This window comes from Trichechus manatus, unplaced genomic scaffold (genome assembly GCF_000243295.1).
Source record: "Trichechus manatus latirostris isolate Lorelei unplaced genomic scaffold, TriManLat1.0 scaffold00076, whole genome shotgun sequence".
Lineage (NCBI taxonomy): Eukaryota > Metazoa > Chordata > Mammalia > Sirenia > Trichechidae > Trichechus > Trichechus manatus.
In genome coordinates, this window is record NW_004444012.1 from 10,186,899 (window position 1) to 10,211,378 (window position 24,480).

General features: G+C 48.6%; 1 protein-coding gene across 1 annotated transcript in view; it reads right to left on the minus strand.

Annotated features, from left to right (window-relative positions):
* Window positions 1-2,402: 2,402 nt before the first annotated feature.
* Window positions 2,403-24,480, minus strand: part of EHD4 (EH domain containing 4) — a 98,963-nt gene continuing 76,885 nt past the window's right edge. Inside the window, exons 5-6 of the mRNA XM_004380655.2 lie at window positions 16,439-16,603; window positions 2,403-5,287 (exon numbers count right to left, since the gene is read on the minus strand). Coding sequence (XP_004380712.1) covers window positions 4,751-5,287; window positions 16,439-16,603 — 702 coding nt within the window. The 3' untranslated portion in view covers window positions 2,403-4,750. The remainder of the gene's footprint in view (window positions 5,288-16,438; window positions 16,604-24,480) is intronic.

The window sequence follows — 24,480 nt, forward strand, 5'->3', positions numbered from 1 at the left end:
CCCTAACTCAATTGCAGCTAAAACCACTGCATAGGTTGCAAGAGCCAGCTCCTCGTTTGCTATGCCTGATTGCATCCCCTGGTCAAATAAGAATCCTTATTGGTCAGTACATAATTTTGGATTATTTGTGTTGCAAGCAACAGAAATCTCAACCCAAACTGGCTTAAACAATGTAAAGGGAATGCATTGGCCCATATAACTGAAAAGTCTAGTAGTAGGAGGACTTTAGGTGAGGTTTGATCCAGCAGCTCAAATGATGTCACCATGGGCCTGGATTGCCTCTGCCTTTCTCAATGTCTCCTTCATTTTCATGTCCCACAGGATGGCTGCTGCTAGTCTAACTAACCTCCCTCCCCTGCCCCCAGCATCTCTGGGGATCCTCAATGTCATGTATCCTGTTGCAACAATAGTCTCTCTTCTTTACATTGCATGGTTCAAAGAAGAGAGAACATCTTTACTACGAGTTGGAGCAACTGTCTGGCGGCCTGGCTCTCATAGACTTGAATCAGGTCACATGTATTCCTGAACCAATTTCTGTGACCGGGGGTGAAATACTCTAACTGGCTCAACCTAACCAGGACCCACCCTAGAAATAGGGGGTGGAGTTTATCTGACCCAAACCTCATGGCTCAGACTGAGGAGGGGAGGGTGAATGCTCTGCAAAGGAGATTTCAGGTCAAGATCACCAACAGGGTCGAGGGGTGCCGGTGGAAAAATCTCAGAGGTCTACACTGGGCAGTTCACACCTGTGAGGTGTAGCAAGTGGCCGAGCACATGCCGGCCACTGGGGGCTCCACCCCAGCACCACTGCACCTCCAGGCATGCGGTCCTGCCTCTTTGATGGAGAAAGATGGCTCCGTTGAGAGTGCTCAGTGATGTGGGAGGCAGAGACTGACCCAGAGTCTGTGACTGCCGACAGCTTTTGTCCCCAGTCTCCGAAGCGTGTGCCTTCCTGATTCCCTACAGTCTTGGCTTCCAACCACTCCCGGCTGGGGCTTGAGCCTTCCTTCCCTCAGAGTCTCTTCCCAGCCTGCCATGCGCCTGACCTTCCCTCTGTCCCCAGCAGGATGGAACGGCCTTCATTCTAAAGTAGCCCCATTTTGGGAGTCTCTCCCACCCAGAGAGGATGCAGGGAGAGCCTGGGGTCCCACGGAAGGTGTGGAGAAGAGGCACACCCTCTCCCTAACCTCAGCATCATTTCAAATGGATCCATGTTTCCTCAGACAGCTGGGCCACAGTCCCTTGAACGCGAGAAGCCGGTGGGAGAAAGGTGGTTTGTTTTTCAGAAGTTTATTGGTCAGTAGACTATGCCTTTTTTTGCGTGTTCATTTGACATTTCTAAACAACATTACCAAAAAACAAAAAAACAGCAGCAGCATAGTGTATTAACCGTGTTGTTTAGCTTACACGTAACTGGACATACTCTTAAGTTAAGCCGCCGTTTACCCGAAAAAAACTCAGTGATTCTCTCTCCTAAAATGTTATTTTTCTGCCACATCCCATGGAGGCAATAAACAGTAAAATGCTTTCCTTATCTTCAAGGAAATTTGTTCTATATATTCCTCTGGCCTTAAGAAAAAGTATTACGGTGGAAAGTGGAAAGGTGCAGACAGTACCTGCTCAGGCTGGGCCTCAGGCGGTAAACCCTGCCCTGGGCAGTGGGATCCAGTACAAGACACTCCCGGCAGCACAACCTCAGGGAAGTGCTGTGGTCAGGGGCCTGGGGGCGGTGAGGGAGGGCTGAGGGGAGAGCGGGAGGCATTCTGTGACCCAGCGCCATGATACATAACAAGAGCTCAACAACTCGAGGCCCATGAGCCTGAGAGGAACCACAGCCCCAAATCCAAAGGCGCTATCGCTGCATGATGACAAGGGTTGATAAAAAGGGGACAGGTTCCAGCTCTGGAGAAATGAAAGCCAAGTAGAGGAGCAACCCTCCCAGGGAAGAGTGACCCTCCAGGGCCATCCAGGGTGCAGTGGGTGGAGTCTTGAAAGAACCCATAGGCAATGCTGAGCTGGGCCAAGCGGCGCCTCGCCACGGGGAGGGTTCTGCGAGTCTCAACGGTGCCATGTTTCGTTAGCAGATAGATTCTGGAGGGCCTCAATAGCAGGCTTACAGCTTAAAAGCTGACTTTGGGAGGAGTAGGCTGAAGTTTTCATTTTTCCCCTAAAGCTCAAGACTGCAGAGGTTTGTGTTATTGAGAAAATAGGGCTTAAAGATTCTTGGGTTTCCTACTGTGAAATCATGGTGAGCATAAAGATAGGTCTATAATTCTAGGGTTTACCTCCTTGCACCTCCCCCCATGTAAACAGTCTGGGTAGGGGGCACTTTGAACACTGGGGTGGTGCTGTGCAAAGGGCAGAGTGAAGGGGGGCAGACCCTAGAGGGCTGCTGTCCACCCGGCTGTGTGGAGTGAGGTGGGCTTACAAGCAGACTGGACGCAGACTAAGGCACTCTGTGCTCGTCCTGGGAAGATCGAGTCCTCACTAGGTCACCATCCCTACAGTTTTCTAGTATTTTCCTTTTCAGTCAACTTTTCATGATGAAGGACTTCATGCTGTAAGACAGGATCGTAAGAAAAACGGACACGTGACTTCCATTCGTTTTTGCAAGGCTACCACCAGGACCCTGCAGGCAGGGAAAGAAGTTCAGCTACCAGCCACCTCTCCCGCCTGACCCCGCAGCTGAGGGCCGGGGTGGGGGGTGGCGGGCACCATCATGCCCTGAGACATCTCCTTGCATGTAGAAAGCGGAAACCTCAGCCTGCTGCCCTGCAAAAAACTTTTCGTATATGTCTCTGCATAGACAAAACTCGGCCATATATACATGCGCACACATTCATGAGAAATAAAAAAAACACATACTCAGGTGATATATATATGTGCATATATTTATATGTTTATATATGACAATTGAATAGAGCTAAAGAAGCAAAATAATTCTGACTGGAAAACCAGCTGACTTTGGCATCTCTAAACCTTTGGACAAATGAGCTCCCTCTGGTGGACCCTGCCGACACATTCCCGGCTGACAGCCCTCACTAAGCTGTCTGCTCCTGTTACAGTACTGGAGTTCTAAATGTTCCTCTTCTATGTGTCTAATTAATTTAAAAGTGCTTGTGAAGATTAAAAACCTTCACATTTAATTCTCTTAAAACTAAATTACAAAGTAAGCTAGGGTATGTGAGAGCTGGGATCTGGATAAATTTCCCCAAAATAAATATTTTCTCTTAAGTCCGCAGATCTGCCCTGGGCATCACCAGAGGCAGGTGACAGGAAAAAAAGAAAAAAAACAAAACAAAACCACGTGTGGTTTTGGAAGAGTCACATGGGACTGCTCTAATTTCATTTCATTTCCTATGCTGGCAGGGCTCTGGCCTTGCAGACTTGGCTGTTTTCTGTCTTTCTCTTAGCGCATAACAATGGGACTCATCTGCACCCCCAAGCAGGTGCCCACAGAGCAGGGAGGGTGATGGAGAGAATAAGCCACTGTCCCCTGACACAGGCCTGTGAGGGGACAGTCCAGAGGGGCTTACACAGGGGCCTGGGAAAGGGTTCTCAGGAGCCCACGTGAGGGTAAGTGCATAAGGCCTGCCTGGTGATTTGCATTCATGAACAAGCCACACTGCCTTTGGAAGAGGTTTGTGTGAAAGATTCCATCCTGTTTCTGTATAAAGGCTTTTATTCTGTAAGGGAAAAAACAAAAACAAAAACAAAAACTGGATATAATAAAAGTATCCATTTCCTACAAAAATAGTGTCTAACTCTTCTCCCTGACTCCACTCACCCATTTGTCCACACTGCCTAGGACACTGTGGGCACCAAGAACTGTTCTTGCTGAATTTAAATTCTGCCATTGGCCAAAGAACTTTGGGGACAATTAACGGTTAAGCATGATAGACTGAGCTACAAATTATTGGACAAACTGGTAAGAAAAGCAAATCTTTAGACTTCAATGTGTCTTTAAATGTATACTAGAAATCTTTCCAGGGGTTAATAAAGTTTGAGGGTTCCAAATTCCTAACCAAACGCAGCTTTCCTGGGAAGGCCCTGGGAGGGGACCCAGAAGGGTGGGCCAGTGCGGTGTGCTGGGACAGATGTGATCTGCTAGCCTGGCCACCTGCGCTGCTTGAGCCTGGGGGTGGGATGGGGCACACACAGACGAAGCTCCTCCTCCTGTCAAACTTGGGGCATGTGTCTTCTCTTTGGTAGACAATTTGGAGATAACAGAAGCTCTCTCTGCTATTTCTCCACTCTAAAATAGCAGGAAACAAAATAAATAAGAACTTCTTTTCTCCCTCGTGGTATCCTCTGAGCGACAGACAGGTGCTACAGAAGTTGTTCACAATGATACATAGCCCAAGTAAGCCCAGAAGGCTCAACCACTCCAGAAGAGCCCCCACCTCACTTCCCGGGGTTCCTGGGATTCTACAAAGCCAGCTCACCTCTGCACCAGTTTCTCCAGGCTTCTGAGTACTCTGGACGATTTCCCTTTCTTCTCAACCTTCAATCTTGTCACCCCCTCCCCGCCCCATCTCTCAATAGGAGCTCAGGGAATTTTAGCGATGGAAGGACCTTAGAGACCATCTCATGTGCAGTGCCTGCCCTCCTCATACTACAGATGGGAAAGCGGAGGCACAGACGGGCAGTGCCTTGGCCAGGGTCCTCAGTGAGTTAGTGGCTGAGGAGGCCTCAGGTCCAGGTCCTTGGTTCCCACCCCACACCACCCGCCCCGTTTGCAGCCCGCCCCTCAGTCGGCATTCGGCAGGCACTTCCTGTGAGAGGGGGGCACGAGGTGGGGGGGCAGGCTGCTGGGCAGCTCGTAGCCGTCCAGCTTGATCTTGATGAGGTGCTTGGCTAGTGCGAACTCCTCCTCGTCCAGCATGCCGTCACAGTCACAGTCGGCCAGCTTCCAGATCTTGCCCAGGACGCTGTTGGGTAACTTGGAGGACACCATCTCCTTTTTGGCATTGACACCCGTTATCTTGCCGTTGACAGGCGATAGGGTATAGAAGAGCTCGTCGTAGATGGGCTTGTCCTTGGCCACGACCCACTCCTCCTCGTCAGCGCCCTCCCCGGCGCCCTCCCCGTAGCCCTGGTTGAAGGGCCCCTCGGTGGTGCCGTCGAAGGCGCCGCCCTGCACCAGCTGCGTGGGCATGCTCATTTCCTCCTGGCTGACGAGGCTCATCAGTGACGAGATCTTGTTGCTCAGCATGTTGTCCACGGCCTCGATCAGCTTTGGCTTCAGTGAGTGGAATTTGGTGAAGTCGTAGTTCTCAAGCTGTTCCTGCAAGAGAACAAACCACACACTTGGTTACAGACTCTCTCTTCAGGAAACCAACAGGGAGGGGGCATCTGCAGGGACTAATTCTCCCTTAAAGTGGATGTCACATGCCCTGGGGTGTCCCAGAGCTCGCTCTTGGGTGGGATCCCTACATCCAAACTCACCAGATATAGGAGAGTGTTATGGATGAAACTGTGTCCCCCAAAAGATATGCTGAAGACCTAACCTTAACCCTGGTACCTGTAAAAGTGACCTTGTTTGGAAATAGGGTCTTTGAAGAGGTTTTCAGTTCACATGAGGTCATACTGGAGTAGAGTGGTTCCTAATCCAATCTGAGTGGTGTCCTCACAAAAGAGAAGAGACACAGAGAGACACAGAGGGAAGTGGGCCGTGTGAAGATGGAGCAGAGATGCACCTACAAGCAAGAACACCAAGGACCGCTGGGAGCCACCAGAAGCAAGGAGAGAGGCATGGAACAGATTCTCCCTCAGAGCCATCGGGAGGAATCAACATGGACAATACAGGTATCCCCCACTTTTCAAAAGTTCACTTTACAACTGGGAAAAAATTTTTTGCTACAACAAATCCAATCAGTGTTTAATCTCTAAAATCTACAAGATACTGCAAAACCTCAACAACAAAAAGACTAATAACCCAATTAAAAAATGGGCAAAGGCTATGAACAGGCACTCACCAGAGAAGACATTCAGGCAGCTAACAGACACATGAAGAAATGCTCACGATCATTAGCCATTAGAGAAATGTAAATCAAAACTACAATGAGATACCATCTCACCCCAACAAGGCTAGCATTAATCCAAAAAACACAAAATAATAAATGCTGGAGAGGTTGTGGAGAGACTGGAACACTTATACACTGTTGGTGGGAATGTAAAATGGTACAACCACTTTGGAAATCGATTTGGCACTTCCTTAAAAAGCTAGCAATAGAAGTACCATATGATCGAGCAATCCAGCTCCTTGGAATATATCCTAGAGAAATAAAAGCCGTCACACGAATAGATATATGCACACCCATGTTCATTGCAGCACTGTTCACAAAACAAAAAAAAGGAAACAACCTAGGTGCCTATCGACGGACGAACGGATAAACAAATTATGGTATATCACACAATGGAATACTACGCAACAATAAAGAACAATGATGAAGCCGTGAAACATCTTATAACATGGAGGAATCTGGAGAGCATTATGCTGAGTGAATTTAGTCAGTTACAGACGGACACATATTGTATAAGACCACTATTATAAGAACTCAAGAAAAGGTTCAAACACAGAAGAAAACATTCTTTGATGGTTACAAGGGTGGGAAGGGAGGGTGAGAGTTATTCACTAACTACATAGTAGATAAGAATTATCCTAGGTGAAGGGAAGGACAGCACACACTATAGGGGAAGTTAGCACAGCTGGAATAAACCAAAGCTAAGACGTTTCTTGAATACAATCAAACACTTCAAAGGACAGAGTAGCAGGGGTGGGGGTGTGGGGACCATGGTTTCAGGGGACATTGAGGTCAATTGGCATAACAAAGTTTATTAAGAAAATGTTCTGCATCCTACTTTGGTGAGTGGTGTCTGGGGTCTTAAAAGCTTGCAAGCGGCCATCTAAGATGCATCAGCTGGTCTCAACCACCTGGAGTAAATGAGAATGAAGAACACCAAAGACACAAGGAAAGGAAAGTATTAGCCCAAGAGACAGAAAGGGTCACATTAACCAGAGACTGCATCATCTTGAGACCAGAAGAACTAGATGGGGCCCGGCTACCACCAATGACCGCCCTGACAGGGAACACAACAGAGTCCCTGATAGAGCAGGAGAAAGGTGGGGTGCAGAACTCAAATTCTATTAAGAAGACCAGATTTAATGGTCCGAGACTGGAGGAACACCAGAAAGCATGGCCCCTGGACTTTCTGTCAACCCAGAAGTAAAACAATTCCCGAGGCCAACACTTCAGACAAAGATTGGACTGGACTGGGGGACATAAAATGATATCGTGAAGAGTGTGCTTCTTAGCTCAAGTAGATACATGAGGCTAGATGGGCAGCTTCTGTCCGGAGGTGAGATGGGAAGGCAGAGAGGGTCAGGAGCTGGCTGAATGGACATGGGGAATCGGGTGGGAAGGAGGAGTGTGCTGTCCCAGTATGGGGAGAGCAATTAGGGTCACACAACAATGCATGTATAAATTTTTGTATGAGAAACTAACTTGAAAGGTAAACTTTCACTTAAACTACGACAATAAACAACAACAACAAAGTTGACTTTACGCCACTTCGGTTTTACGAAAGACCGACATTAGTGCCCGGTTTTGCTAACCGAAAGAAATCTGAAGAGGACTTTCGCTTTTGTCAAAAAAGGCGAAAAGGGGAAATAGCGTTCAGTGTTTGTTCCACAGCCAGCCGTTGAAGAGGCAGCGCATACCCCAAGCAGCAAGAGCAGTGTCGCCAAGCTCCTTCCCCAGGAACCGCATCTCAGCATCAAGCTGCCATAGCTTTGAACTGTATCTGTGAGCATCTGTGCTTTATCTCGATTTATTTCTGTGCGTTGGTTAGCAAGATGTGTCCTGAGGTATCAGAAAAGCCTAAGAGAGCTCGCAAGGGTTGTATGTGTTACTTGGTATGATTTGGTAGGTTATTTTTTGGGTCTGGGAATGCTCAAAAAATTTTCCCATATAAGTGACTGGTAACTGCTTCTTCACTTTATGCCATTTCGGCTTACAAAAGGTTTCATAGAATGCTCTCCTTTCAGATAGCGGGGGAACCCTGAACCGTAATTTTGGACTCCCAGCCTTCAGAACCGTGAGACAATAAATTTCTGTTCTTGTACTTTTGTCATAGTCATTTAGTGCTGCTCTAACAGAAATACCACAAGTGGATGGCTTTAACAAAGAGAAGTTTATTCTCTCACAGTGCAGTAGGCTACAAGTCTAAATTCAGGGCATCAGCTCCAGGAGAATGCTTTCTCTATCGATTCTGGAGGAAGATCCGTGTCGTCAATCTTCCCTTGGTCTGGGAGCTTCTTTGCGCAGGAACCTCAGGTCCTGCTGAGGACCTGCTCTGCTTCCGGCACGGTTTTCTTGGTGGTATGAAGTTCCCATGTGTCTCTGCTCGCTTCTGTCTTTTATATCTCAAAAGAGATTGGCTTAAGACACTATCCAATCTTGTAGACCTCATCAGTATAACTGCCACTAATCCATCTTATTATATCATAGTGATAGAGTTTACAACACATAAGGAAATCACATCAGATTACAAATAGTACACTATCACACAATATTGGGAATCATGACCCAGCCAAGCTGACGGATATTCTTGGCGGACACGATTCAATCCATAACAACTTTGTTACAGCATCTCTAGGAAACTAATACAGAGACAAGCTGCATGGGACTCGCCGTATTTCTTCTACAGCAGCTAAGCTCTGCTGGCAGCTGTATGAGTGACAGCGACCTCTGGGACTTGGATACAACCTGCCTTCACTCTGCCTTTTTTTTAGTGCTCTAGAGAATTAGTATTTTATCATTTAAAGTGATTTTACTACATACTTCAGTTGATCTTCACAACAGTCCTGGGAGTAAGGAAGGGCAGGTATTACTAACCCTGCTTTAAGAGCTGCCCAGGGGTCCCAGCAGGGCCAAGACTCGACCCCACGTCTCTTGACTTGTGCTTAGTGCTCTTGTGACAGAGGGACTATATTTAGGGAAAACAATTATTTAAGGGCTCTGCTTTCGGATCAGCTAAACACACACACACAACATAGCTTAGGGTACTGTATCATTGGCTCTAACGGTGAAATATCAGGACATGGTGTCCCTTATGAATGAGCCCAGGCGGCTACTCAATATGAACGCTGCAGGAGCAGCCCACAAAGGCACAGCCTGGCCAGAAGTATGGAAGCTATGCCAAAAAGGTATGTAGGCAGGGCCATTGAAGTTTGGCAAATATAGAGTCGTCATCACTCTCTAATCAGTAGTCATTTCAAACACATGGAAAAATAAATAAAAGTTAAATTGGTAAAGGGCAGAGGTGTAGGGATGGGGAGGGCTGAGTATTACGAGGCAAGGCAGGGCAGGGTCTCGGCTCTACTTCCCGTCATCAGACAGAGCAGGAGCACAGGCTCCCGAGAGGCCCTGGGAGACACAGCAACTGCCCGGCCAGGGTGGCATCAGACTGCAGATGCCACAGCACCTGTAGAAACAATCCTTCCTACCTTGGTTCACTTGTTGTTCATTTCCTTCTCCATCTGTCCGTCTGTCCGTCCATCCATCCATCTATCCCTCCATCCATCCATCCTTCCATTCATCCATCCATCCTTCCCTCCCTCCCTCCGTCTCTCCATCCCTCCCTCCCTCCATCTCTCCAACCCTCCCTCCCTCCCTCCCTCCATCCATCCATCCCTCCCTCCCTCCATCTCTCCAACCCTCCCTCCCTCCCTCCCTCCATCCATCCATCCCTCCTCCATTCCTCCATCCCTCCCTCCTCCATCCCTCCCTCCCTCCCTCCCTCCATCCAGCCAGCCAGCCTTCCTTTCATCCACCATTTATCGGTCATTTGCTATCTGCCAGGCCCACTCTAGGCCTGGGGATATAAATGTGAAAAGCCACAGTCCCCACCCTCAAGGAGCTTATATTGTAATGGAGGAAAGACACTCCAATTTTTTAGTTACTTTCTACTTTCAAAAAGGATTTGCTTTACCTTGGAGAGAGGAAAAAAGGATAACATGAAATATAAGAAAGACATTAGAAAGGGAAAAGCCAAGTAATTAAAAGGGAGAGGAAGGGAGTTATTCCACAGACAGCAGAGGCTGAGGAAAGCTGCTGCCTGCAAGCACAGATTAGTTCTGAGCTGCTCAGCCGCTCAGGCGGTGGCCCCCACGGTTACACAGTCCTCATTGTCTGAGGGAAGAAATCACCCATTCATTGCTAGAGACCAACTTTCTCTGGCCCTGAACTCGGAGGCACACTAGGCTGTGCGTGAGGGACCTCAAAGACCTAATGAGGAAAGTCTTCAACAGTGGTTTTGCCAGATAAATGCAGAGAATTCCAGGTCCGCTCTGGTAGTTTTTAGAGGGACTCTGTGTCAAGTATTTCTGTACGGACAATTCTAGAGGGAGCCTGAGAGGGGCCATCTAGGTGTACAACTTTCTGGAGATGGTGCCTGATGCAGAGAGGAGGCCGGGAGGATCCAGAGGAAAAGAGACTTCATGTAGCCTTCAGACCTTACTGTTCCATGTGGAAGTAATATGACAGGCAGTTAGGGAAAAACACAACTTAGTGTTATTATAATACTCATACCTCTGAAGAAAAAATGAGAAAAGGCAGGTAAGCTAAAGGAAAAAAATTAAACCACTTATAATCCCATCATCCAATAGTAACCTCTGTTAACATTTTTGGGTATACATTTCTAGCTTTACACACACACACACACACACACACACACACACACACACACACACACACTTACTTAAACTGAAATAAGATCATACTGTTTATCAACCAGGGGTTAAAAAATAATCATATCCTTCTGTGATATTAATTTTTACAAAAGCTTTTCTTCACAGCTGCATAATATTAAACTGTATGGCTGGGCCATTATTCACATCCGCTGTCCCCCGTGGTTGGCCATTCAGGCTGTTTCTAAGGGAGAGTGAAAATTGTGGCCTCGAGGGTTTACGGGCAGGGCAGAGTTCTCGCTGTTATTTGGAAGTGGAGTCACAGGCTTTAGATGGGAGAGGGGACAGGGCTGAAAGCTAAGCAGCCTGACCAGTCTCTAGAGAGCAGCCTCTAAAACTTCTCTCCAACAGCAAGCTCTGTGGCTGTCAAACCATGCTGGGCTGGGCTGAAGGCCCCCATGTAGCCCTGTGCTCAGCAGGGAGCTGTGGGGCAGTGCAGACCGGGTTTTAAAGCACCTTCTGGTTGCTCCATCCACACCAAGAGATGAGAGTCAACATCAAAGTCACCCCCAATATCAGCACCAAACAATGCAACCAACACTTTGTGTTCCTGCGGCCCAGCCATCAGTCAGCCAAGAGGACAGAAAGCCAGGTGAGGCGGGGCAGCAGGGATCCCACACAAAAATCCGAGTGCTTCTGTGGTAAACAAGTTTGGATTCCCCTGGGTGCACGCACACCTACCCCCATTTGCTCATGAATGGGCCTCAGCTTGGAGCACACAGAGCCCCAGTGTCTCGCCAGGCGGAGGACAGAGGGCGGGCGCCCAAACTTTCCGCCAGCCTGCAGGGAACGTGGATTCCATGGCAAATCTCTGGAAAACCAGCAAGGGGAAATGGCCACATATTTGCAGAAGTGGACAGGGAGCAGCAGCAGCTATTCCTGCCCCTGAGGGTACAGAGGAAATAGACCCTACACTCTTATCCCTGGGGTCCCCAAGCACGCAGGCCTGATCAGGGAGTGTGGGATACAAGTTACACCATCGCCATTCCTGCTGGCTCAGTTTCTTAGTGCTGCTACATCAGAAATACCACAAGTGGGTGGCTTTGTTACACAAAAATGTATTTCCTCATAATACAGGAGGCTAGAAGTCTGAATTCAGGGCACTGCCTCTAGGGGAAGGCCCTCTCTGCTGGCTCTGGGAGAAGGTCCTTGTCTCTTCCAGCTCTGGTCCTCAGTTCCTTGGCGATTTGCATGTGGCATTTGCCACCCCCCATTTGTGCTTGCTTCTCGCTGTCTAATCTGCTCTTTTTATATCTCAAAAGTAGGGTTAGGACACACCCCACACTGGTACAGCCTCTTTAAGATAACAAAGAAAACCCTGTTCCCAAACAGGATTACCTCCACAGGTATAGAGGGTGAGGATTCCAACACATATTCTTGGGGGACATAATTCAATCCATAATACCAGCCTTGACTAGGGTGGACCCAGAACAGAAGTCTCTTTATTGGGATGAATACACACACTGGGGGATTTAAAGATTTACTCACTAACAATTTTATCCACCAAAGCCAGCCTGCCAGGCCTCCTGGAATTGCTCCCTCCCAAGAGGCAAAGGTGGGTCTGCAGCCCAGGCTCAGCAGTCTAATCCTTGCCCACTCACTCCCCAGAAGCAGTTTTCAAACCAACCTGAAGGCTCAGAGCAGATGAGGCGGCTCTGCTGCCCCCTGCCGCCAACTCACCAGCTGTGGGGCCCAAATTCTCCTCCGGGTAGGAGGGACACCAAGTCAGCTAGAAGGGTGGAGCTTCTAGCACTCTCCTCATTCTGCAGTACTTCACATCCCTGTGGTGAATCAGGTTCCCTCCCCAAAGCTGTCAGACCCGACTGTAGGGCCTCCCCCAGCACTGGGCGAAAGCCTTCAAAAGACACATTCAACTCTTGCTACAGCTTCCTCTCCCGGCCTTACCTAAGGGTCACCACTGACGGGCTCGGTCCAGGAGAGAACAGGGAGAATAGAGACTCTCTTCTCAAGCTCTCTATGCTCCAATTCTGCGACCTCGATGTATGCATGGATCATAACCCCCTCATCTCGTAGCTCACGTCCCCTGCCATTGCCCCAGACACAGTCATTATGAGGCTACGGAGGATGTTAGACTCACAGCAGACACTAACTCACACCCGCGGCCCACCCAGAGGTTCCTGAGCATCGAGGCTGACGTATCAGATGGCCGTGAGCCAGACCTAGGGCCATAGCTGGCTCTGCCTGGGGAACCCCTGGTGGATTCTCCGAGGGCACTGGGCCGTGTGATCAGGGCCAGGCTGGCCTCTCGCAGTAAACTGTGACTGGAAGAGATCTGCTTCTGACTCCCAGGGTAAGACACTCACCACCCTAGAGCCTGCTCTGCTATGAATATGCACTAGCTTAGTAATTCATTCAGCACGTATTTATGGAGCACCTGCCACAGCCTCGATGCTGGGGATCTGGCATGAACCAGACAGACCTCGTGGAGTTATGGCCTTAGGAGGGCGAGACACTAAACAGGAGCACCTGGAGTTAATGAATTACATCGTCGCACAACACGTAACAAGGAGCATGTGTCCCAACAACGGGCTTTGCTGCCAAAAGCTTCATCACCAGTGACAGAGAGGCAAAGCCTGTAACCAGAGTGTAAGCTCCTCAAAGGCAGGGATCCTTGTTTTTGGCCATTGTGTTCGTTTATTTATTTATTCTAGGGAGCTAGAACAGTGCCTAGCCACAGTAGCCTTAATTAATAGTTCTTGGATGAGTGATTAAAGGAAGGCAAATGAATGGGGCACTGTTAGGTGGGACTCCTCAGGCCCAGTCCTGGGACACTCAGATGTTCATCAGAGGTGCAAAGGCACCTGCCTGGGGCCTGACCCCCAGCGGTTCTCAACAAAGGTTCGGGCCCTTCCTGTGTCCTCCAACTAAATGGGCCTTGGCGGCTCCTGAGACCTTAGGTGAGGGGGCACCATGGTTTCCTTCTTTGGCCTGGGTGTCTTCTGACCTGGCCAGGGCTGGCTGAGCTTTGTCATGAGCTGCTGTGGTCCCAGAGTCTGCTCCCTATGTCACTGGAGTTCAGCTGGGGACGGGCAGGGGAGGCCCTGCCAGGGAGGCTTGCAGGGGCCCCCTGATGGGCTCAGGGTGCCTCAGGGTCTCGGGAGCAGCATCTTCTTGCGTCACTTGATTAGGGTAATGAGCCATGGAGAACCCTCCTGTTAGGCCAGAACATGGGATGTGTATTTCTTCATAACTTTTAAGTCAAGAAACCTTCACGAATAAATCAATTTTAAGTCAACATCTCCCTTCACAAATCTCTGAAGGATGAAGGAAGTCGTTGTCCTAAAATTTGGTTGTGGGGTGAGGGCCTAACCCCAAGGGTGTGCAGGGGCAGCCCACTGCAGGAGGCTGCTCCAAGAGACCACGGTTAGGCCTCAGATCAGCTGTCCCCGTGAATATACCAACTCATTCTCTGAGTGCAGAGATACCTATTTCACTTCTGGAAAAGAAAAGATACTTCTGTATCTGTTTTTAAGACAGCCAGACCATTTCTGACCAGGTCACATGTACCAGATGACCCACTTGGCCCAGCTATCACCCAAACGTTAAGAGTAAGCCACCGCTATGTTCATGTGTAAACTTCACAGTAAATAAAGCTTTACATTCTATGAAGTTTACATTAAATAATAAACAGCTCGGGATCAAAGCCTCCCCTCCTGCCACCCACTGACCCTTCCCGCCACGTCTGATCCTTCCTTCTCCTCTTTCACACTTCCCTTCGGTGACCCCCCTTTGTCCCCTCATCCCCCCCTCCTGAGGTGGCAGGCGCACACAGGCCCCGCCCCAAGGCACGCTCGGACTCTAGCGCTGTCTCTCTCCGAAGCTCAGGAGAAGGCAGTGATGGCTGGTCTCCAGGCTGAAGCCAACATGCAGGTAGGCTTTGTTTGGCCTACTTGGCATTTTTTGAAAATTTGAGCCAAAATTGAAAAACCAGGTGGCTTTTACACACAAACCGAATTTCTGGCTTGTCTGGAACAACCCAGGCCTGTGTTCCACAGGGCAGCAATGCTCTGGGCTGGTGGGGTTCCCCAGTGAGGTGGGGTGTGTACCCACTAACCTGCCCCCTCCTGTGGGCCCCCAAAATTCTCACTGCACTTGCAGAGCTGTTTTCCTCCTTGAAGAGGCTGATTTCTCGGAGCCCACGTCTCTATCAAACGTGGGAAACCACAGGGAGTTGGAAAGGGGGTATCTCGTTCACCTGGCCTGCCTCCCTCATTCACGTTCTCTGCCGGTGGCTGCAGGCGTGTGAGTTGGCATCCCCTGCTTTGCAGAGAGGGCTGTGGTCTCCACTGCAGATGCATCCCGGCGCTGGATAAGAACGTGCCCAGTCTGGCTCTGTGAGGACCGTCTACACAGCGGCCAGATGGCCTGGCCTTGCTCGGATGACCTGGTCGGCGTCGATGTGGTCATCCTAATGAGACTGCAGGGCGGTGGACGCACTGGCCAGGCCAGATGGCTGAAGGCAGCACCCAGCCAGGCTCAGCAGGGGTTGCCCAGACATGTCTAGGGAGGCCCTAAAATCAGGCTCAAGGCTGCCCAGTGTGGCCTTTAAGTGAAAATCCTCATGAGCACAGGATGAAGTCCAGCTGCGTGCACAGAGCCCCACAGCCCCTGACTGAACCCTTGAGCCTACGGCAGCAATGCTGCCTGAGCTGCCAGGGTAGGGCTCGAGCTCAAGGAGGACGGCAGAGGTGACCTGAAGGTCACTCCTCCTCTGATTCCCGTAAGGTTCTGGGCTTCCAAAAGACAGGCATCACCTCAACATCAAATCAGCCTCCTTGAACACAGTCTAAGAGGGCTACTTGTCTGATTTTTTCACATGTGTTTAATTTACCCTTGGCTATGCAGTCCCTTTTGTTTAAAAGTTTTTTATTTTGGTGAAAGTATACGCAACTGAAGATACACCATTTCAACAATTTCTACACGTACAATTCAATGGCATTGATTACATTCTTCAAGGTGTGCTACCACCTAACGCCACTTTTCCAAAACCTTTTTCAAATTATTCCAACACCATTATCTTTAAACTCACTGCTCCCTGAGCTTCCCATCCAACCTTTCCAGTTGCTTTGTCAATTTGACCTCATATAAATAATTGTTTAAAAGAGCACACTGCTCAAAAGTAGAAGTACTTTACTAGTTAAGATAAGCTATTTTCTGGTTCAAAGAAGACTTCAGAGGATAGTTTTGGTTTAAAGTTTAAAGATTATCTCAGGGAAATAATTCTGAGTGTTTATCCAGCTTCACTGGCTCTGGAAAATCTGGATTCCATTAAGAATTAGAAATTCTGTTCCACATTTTCTCCCCTTTTTATCAAGATATGTCTATATAATCTTTGATCAAAATGTACAGTAATGGTAGCTGGGCACTATCAAGTTTTTCTGGTCTCATGGCAAAAGAGGGAGTTGTTCATGGAGGCAACCAGACACACATTTGATTCATCCTCTGATTATGTGTTCCCTTTTGTTTAAAAGTTTGGGAGGCAGGCAATTTCTGTTTTATTCACAGGAGTGCATTATTATGGATCACCATTAGGAGGATGGATTTGTTCCACTCTCCTTGATTTTAAACCATGAAACTGTCATGTGTCCCCAGCAACTAGCTGGACAACATGGCATGCATTTCTACCCCCATCCCATCCCCTGACATTGTAATGGGCTCCAGTACCTGCATGGTCTTGACCTCGGGGAAGTCCCCTGCAGAAATCTGGTATTCTCGCTGCAGCTGAATGTAGATTTCTGGTAACCTGCTGATAAGCTCTCTCTTCTTGTTTTCCTTTCCAAATACACTCGGCATCTCTTTCTTCAGGTAACTGATGATGTAGGCATGTACCTGAAAGGGTACACGGCAGGTGAGGACAGGCCATCTAGAATTGTACCAGGGAAGGCACAAACAAGGGTTCATTTCACATGCATGGTAACACTGACCGGCAACTACACAGAAACACGGTCCTCAAGGCCTGCGGAAACTCTCCGGTGAGAATTCCCTTTCCACAACATCCAGTCCAGCCCTCAGTAAGAACTGTCCAAATGTCCGTAAATAGCCTAAAGGTCCCTGGGTGGCATAAACAGTTTGCACTCGGCTGGTAACCGAAATGTTGGTGGTTCGAACCCACCCACCAGCACTGCGGAAGAAAAAGTCCTGGTAATCTGCTTCCATAAAGATTCCAGCCAAGAAGACCCTCTGGAGCGGTTCTACTTTGTAACACAGGGGTCTCCCACATCACAAATCAACAACAAACACAAAATCAACAAATGTCTTTAGTTTAATGATCTGAATCATAACTGAGTACAGCTGAACTTGGCTAGCTATTAATTTTAGATCATAACCATTTGGTTAGAAGCTTCTTTAGAACTATTGGGTGGGAAGGCCACCCAGGCATGAAGTTCTTCTAGGGATCCTTGGCCTCTGGCTACAGCTCAGTCATGCCTCTGAACAGCTATTCAGGTGTCTATGTAGGAAGTGAGGGGTCTGGTGGGAGAGATGTTAGTTCTGTGGTTAACCAGGAGTCCTCAGAGAAAAGTTACACTAGGGCTGGGGCTGATGCCTGGGAGCACCAGGAAATGAAACTGGATGCCGATGTAAAGGCTGATCTTCATGGAAATAAGGAGATGAGAATTCCCATAACCTCCCTGTGGACAGCTGACACCCCAAGATCTCTGCAGGCGGCACCAAAGTCATTTCTGCATAGGATCAGTGGTGGGACCATGCTGGGTGGCAGATGCTCCCTCTGGGAGAGGGGAGCCCCAGCACCCTGATCAGCCGGTGGGGGTAGCAGGCTCAGGACTGTTACCCACGGGGTGCGTGCGTGTGTGTGTGTGTGTGTGTGTGTGTGTGTGTGTGAATCCGCTGGGAGGGCTCTGTCTGCATTTGTCACACCCTTCCTTAACATTTCTACTCTTCTACTGATTTCCCACTTTAGGACATTAAGAAATGTTCATTATAAAAGTTCTCTTTGTCCATCTTGAATTCTAGAGAGTAATTGAGAAGTCAAGTAAATAACTAAAATAAGAAAGGATAAAAAAACAGAACCGTGCTTACAGAAAGACAATGACTATGTAGAGACGGAAAATCCTATTAAAGAGAACAGACTTCTGTTATAATCTTGTGGAAGAGCAGGAATTAAATAAAGGCGGTAAGCAGATACATTCCACAGCTCGGCTGAAGGCACAGCCGAAAGCACTTTACTAATATTTGAACACTAAAATAAGTGCATAAATGCAAAAGCTGGCATACTTGGACCGGACAATGTTCACTTTTCCATCTATGCAAAGGTCATTTTAACAGAGAAACAAAGATCAGCAACATCGTGCTGCCCGGCTATTGCAAAGTGTGCAGATTTGAAGAGAGAATTCTAAATCTGTCTGTCACCAGTAAATTTCATTTACTTACTTTTCAAGTTAAACAACTTAAAATATTTACAAGATTCTCTGAGATAGCTAGAGAAACCCAAGGTTTGGGAATCCTGCAATTAGAATTACAGGCTTTAACTGAATTCCTGAGGATGTGATGAATAAGCGGTAAGAGTGGCAATGTCCTTGCCTTGGAATGCAGTCAAAGCTCAGTCTCCCATCCCAGAGCCCCGGGCTGGAGCAGCTGCCAGCCCCTGCAGGGCTCCCCGAGTCCCCTTTGCTGCCTACCAGATACGAACTGACTGCCATCCAGCCTCTAGGATTGGTATCCTGTCCCTAAACACTGCCTGGCGGCCAGGAGCAGAGCTGACCTGGACTGAGCTCCACACCCGCCACAGCTCTCCACCCACTGCCTGGCACTTACTCCCTCTTCTTAGATCTCGTGGTGTTCACTGGCTGATGACCGAGGTTGCTGGACAATGAACCGCCCATGGCCGCCAGGCCGCCCCAGTGCCCTGACACTCCTTGTGGGTAGATCTCATGCCAGGCCTCAGCTCCCTCCTCTCTCCACCTGCCTGCCACTACTGGAAGCACCACCCTCAGATGACCTGCTCTCAGCCTCAATCTCCACTTCCAGGAAGTTCCAGTGGCCCGTTTCTGAGGGTCTCCTGCTGCGCTGCCTCTGCAGGGCCACCCCGCCTGCCCTAATAAAACAGGGTCAGGCTCCATGCAGGGCCGCCCCTCCTGCCCTAATAACCCAGGGTCAGGCTCCATGCAGGGCCTCTGCCTTTAAGAAGTTTATCAAGGTACAAGGTGACTTCTTATTTATACAGTCATGGAGTAATGAATCTGGAAGGGGCTGCGTAAATCTAATTTAACACCAGATCCCAGAAGTTCATACGACTTACTCAAGGTCACATGGCCAGTTAAGTGCTGTGGAGCTGGCACTAGTATTCCACTGTCTCATCCTGTCCCCGGAGAACTAATTGCTTTCTGTGGGTAGGAATTAAAAATCTTACTGCAGCGGTTGAAAATCTGGCATTCAAAATGAACTGTGTCCTATAGAACAACAGTTTGGAAAACTTTGATTTGAGGTTTGACTTCTGATTGTTCCCAGTTTACCGGGAAGCTTTAGAAAGGTCATTTACTTGCCCTCTCCCCACACATAAAAAAGGCTACAATACAGCACACAGATGTTAGCAACAATGCATAGGAATGGGGGTAAAGACTGCAGTCCTCTGACTGGGCCAAACCAAACAAAAAGAAAAACCCTGTTGCTGTCGGGTCAATTCCGACTCATAGCGACCCTACAGGACAGAGTAGAACTGCCCCACAGGGTTTCCAAGGAGCAGCTGGTGGATTCCAACTGCTGACCTTTTGGTTAGCCACCAGGGCTCCTCTGACAAGGACAGTACCCTACAGTTTTCAAAGAACACTTGGTAAACACAGGGGACAGTGTGAATGGTTGAAATCCGTTCACTCCTGCCGCCGTGTGTCCAACGTGTCTCCAAATACAGGCCAGATCGAGAGGCACAGCTGGCAATGGTACTTTTGGAAGGAGGCTGAAGCAGCCTGAGACCTTGCGTTCTTTATAATGAGAAAAAAAAAACGGTTGAGAAGAGAATAGGCAAGGGAAGAAGGTAGAGAAAGAGGAAGAGAAGGAAGTGGGGAAGCGGGGAAGGAGAAGGGCGGAGGGATCAGCACATTTTAAACGTCTGAGTTTCTGATGACAAACACTTCTGTTAATCCACCAGAGCACGGAAAGGCGGGCGCATGGGCTGTAGGAGTGTCAGCCGTGGGAGGCAGAGAATGGCAGCTGATCTGCCCCCACTCCAGCCGGGGTTTGTTATTCTGTTCAGACCAACGCCAGCACTGGCGGTGGCGCCTGGTTCCAAGTAGTTCTAAAGGGGACTTGAGGGGGCCCACCCAGTCATTTGAGGTCAGTCTTCAAAGAGACAGGCTTCCATGTATGGGCTCAAGGACTGCACAGACATCCACAGCAGCTCAGGGCTGTCGACGGAGCTATTTTTAAAAACTCCAGGGAGGAGTAGGCATTGAAGGGTGATAATCACCACGCATTCTAGAATGGTTCTCACACACCTTAGTCAGGATCCATCTGGTTAACTTCAAAATGTCTAATGTCTCCACAGGAGGGAATTCGACCCTGCAGATAAGCAGGCAAGCCGGGCTCTGCGCGTTACACATGACTAAGAAGAGAATGAAGGAACCCTGGTGGCGCAGTGGTTAAAGCGATTGACTGCTAACTGAAAGGCTGGCAGTTTGAAAGTTGTGGCAGTCTGCTTCCGTAGAGATTTACAGCCTTGGAAACCCTATGGGGTCGCTATGAGTTGGAATCAACTCAACAGTAGTCGGTTAAGAGGAGAATGCTTGGAAGATGGAACTAAATTCCACAGAACTATAGTGAACCCGGAAACCCTACTGGTGTAGTGGTTAAGTGCTATAGCTGCTAACCAAAAGGTCTGCAGTTCAAATCCACCAGGCGCTCCTTGGAAACTCTACGGGGCAGTTCTACTCTGTCCTATGGGGTCACTATGAGTCGGAATCCACTTGAAGGCAACAGGTTTTTTTTTTTTTTTTTTTTTTACAGTGATCCCCAAAAATCACTGACCTCTCCTTTTCCTTCTCATTTTTAGTTGTTCCTTCCTCAAACATCGACTCATTTTTGGTTGAGCAAAGACCTCCAAATGGGTGTGATCCTATTCTTGGGCAACATGTTTATAAAGCAGGAGGTCTGATTGTAAACTCACCTCATTTTTTACTTCTGTTCATTTTCCCACTGTCATGGATTGAATTGTGTCCCCCAAAAATGTCTGTTGGCTTGACTGGGTCATGATTCCTAGTATTGCATGATTGTGTAATCTGATGTGATTTCCCTATGTGTTGTAAACTCTATCACTATGATGAGGTTATACTGATGAGGTTTACAAGATTAGATAGTGTCTTAATCCAATCTCTTTCGAGACATAAAAGAGAGAAGCGAGCAGAGAAACATGGGAACCTCACACCACCAAGAAAGCAGTGCCGGGAGCAGAGCGCATCGTTTGGACCTGAGGTTCCTGCGCAGAGATGCTCCCAGACCAAGGGAAGACTGGTGCATCACAAGGACCTTTCTCCAGAGCCGACAGAGAGAGAAGGCCTTCTTCTGGAGCTGATGTCCTGAATTCAGACTTGTAGCCTACTGGACTCTGACAGAATAAACTTCTCTTTGTTAAAGCCATCCACTTGTGGTATTTCTGTTAAAGCAGCACTAGATGACTAAGACACCCATAAAACACTATTACTGCGGATTTGTATGAGCCTAATTTCTTTAAACTGGCTATTTTAATGAGAGCTGGATAAAACTAAATTATATTTTCCAAATTCTTTTTTGGGCTTTCCCGAAATAGCCTACTGTAAAGAATCACGAACTGAACCTTGGCTGGCATCTTGGATTGTGAACAGTCTTTAAAGGATGTCTACTGCTATCATAAGATGTGATCTTTGAGGTTAACCAAAAATCAGCTCCGAAGGTTTCCTGTTCTTTGAGATAGAGAGTTGTGAAAAAAGATATGTATAAATAGGAAAAACAGGGAAATCATTAAGTTGCGAGAGATCTTTGGATTAAGATGATCGATTTTTCATATTATTGAAGGGCCATCTTTATGACACCTTTGATCTGATTCCTGCAGGATGTTAACAGTGCACTTGCTTTATTTCTGGATGGGCCATGAATTCTGCCTGTGATGGCGGTCTATGAATAGACAATGTTCGACACTCCATCTCAGATCTGACACTTCTTAGGTGACATCTGAAAAACTGACATGTTTTCTAAACGTCAGCTCTATGAGTCTCCAAACTTGGTAGGGTTTCTGCAACAGGAGAATTTTTATAAAATAAACAGAATGACAGATTCATGCAGAAAGAAGTGACCTAAGTAAGGAGCTATTCTATATGCTGTCCACTCTGGATGTGAGCGGTCACTCAATGCTTTCTGGACCTAGGAGTCAGCCCAACTAGGGTTTGAATCTATATCCTGCAACTTACGGGCTGCGAAGCCTATGCGGGTTAGCTCACCTTTCTAAGCTTCAGCTCCCTCCTGTGTGAAATGAGAGTAATAACACCAAACTTTGTGTAGTTATTGACATGATCAACCCAAAGGACGCATGTAACGCAAACCGCGTGACCCCTGGAACACTGCAGACCTCAGTAAGGGTCAGCTTGCAAAAAGAAAAACTGAAGCAGGGGAAATAAAATTACCATACCAAAATAAAAGAGCATTTTCATGAAACAGAATGCTCCAAAGAGAAAAACGCACGTGCTGTCTCATCCATGTAAGCAAAAGCAAGCTCACAAATGCAACACAAAACTGCGGACGGTGTAAAATGAATGTCATCGGTTTGTGGCTAAGGCCATTGTGCTGAGTTCTGCTTCTTATCCACTGGAGCCCGCTTCCTGTCCACCCTTCTCAGCATGGTACTGCCCACAAGCACACTGCCACCGAGAAGCTCAGGCTGGAAACATCTGGACCTTAAACATTTTCTTTCACAAAAAGGAACAAGCCAAATACTATTCTTAGGCAGAAAACAAACACAAGTTTGTTTCCTATAAGTAAGCTCAGCAAGTTTGACTGCTTCTGTCTGCCCCTCATGTCCACACAAAGCTTGTCATTGTTTGTGGTGTCAGAATACAGGGCAGTATTCTGTGCCTACGAACCTAGGCCACACTGGCCATTGAAGGATGGCCGGGAGTTCTATGGCGCTTGGCACCCTAGTGGGTTCTCTGAAAAAAATAAAAATAAAAAATAAAAAAACAAACCCGTTGCCACTGAGTTGATTCTGACTCATAGCGGCGCTGTAGGATGGAGTGGAACTCCCCCATAGGGTTTCCAAGGAGCAGGTGGTGGATTTGAACTGCTGACATTTGGTTAGCAGCTGTAGCTCTCAACCACTGTGCCACTTGGGCTCCAGTGGGTTCTCTCCTCCTGATTTATTTATATACCTGGATACAGCTGCATCTTTAGTCACTAGGCCCTAAGCAGTGACTGGCAAATCAAAAATGTTCATAGGCATTTAAAAATAGTTTAAAAAATCCTGACATCTGCAAAGGCTATGACATAATTTACTAACTTCAGTGTATAAAATATTGTTGGGTATCTGTACCAGCTGAAGGCTAAATTCATCTGGACCAGCTGCAGAAGAGAAATACCACAGGACAAGGGGTGGTGGAACGGGCAAACACAGACTTCCTGCCACCAAGCGTGAGGCCCAGGGCAAGCGTGGGGGAGCAATTATCTCGGGAGAGGTTGCGAATAAGTGGATTCACAAGAAGGATCAAACCAGTTATTACAGCTGCCTTGGGGAGCTGGAACAAAAGTCGTGCAGGAAGCGGCTGCCCGCGCAGGGAAGCAGGAGCCTGCACCGGGGAAGCGGCCGCCTGCGCCGGGAAGAACGGCTGAAGAACGGTGACTCATATGGGTGCCGTGCGACTGCAGACTAGCTTGAGCACAGGGGAGGAATGCGCGTGGGCACGCTGGGGCATGAGTTCAGTGGAGAGGAGAACAGCGACCGAGACACTGTACACCGGGCAGCGGGAGCCAAGGGAGGAGACATGCCGCTCCATGAGCGCAATGGCCTGAAGATGGAGGCTGCTGAGGGGCCACCAGGAGACGCTGGAAGGCTCAACCTGTGCTCAGCTGTCACCCTCAGTGACACCTGTCACCCTGCCAGGCAGAGCTAGTCACCCTCCCTCAGAGAACCCACGTCACCATGTCCACCCCTCAGTCAGCACACAGCTCACTGTTCCACAACAAGGGGGTTTGGTGGGCTCCCCAGCCCTGGCCCGGGGCTGCTGGGTCAGTGCTGACTGGATGAGGCAACATGGCGCTGGCCTCCAGAAGGCTGACCTGCTGGGCCAAGGCCAGACCAGAAACCACGCACTGTGAAGCAAGAGGAATGTGGGAGGGGTGTGGACTCCCGACTGCCAGAGGACAGAGGGGCAGGTGGGCTGACAAGAGGGTGTCAGGACCCTGCTTCCTGACCCAGGCACCAGTGGATGTACGGGCACAGGCCTGTGGAGCGGTCTCAGCCAAAGCGAGGGGGCCCAAAGAGAGGACTAGACTGAGCCGGGAGGCCTGCCCTCTAGTCCTGGCTTTGTCACTAGTGGATGAGGTGACCCTGGGGAAATCACTGTCCTACCTTGTCCTTGTAAAACCAGGGAGCCAGGATAGATCTCAAACCTGGCTGATCATCAGACTCACCTGGGGGGTCTGCACACACACACACACACACACACACACACGCACACACCCCATACCCCCCACAGACACACACACACACACACACGCACACACACACCACA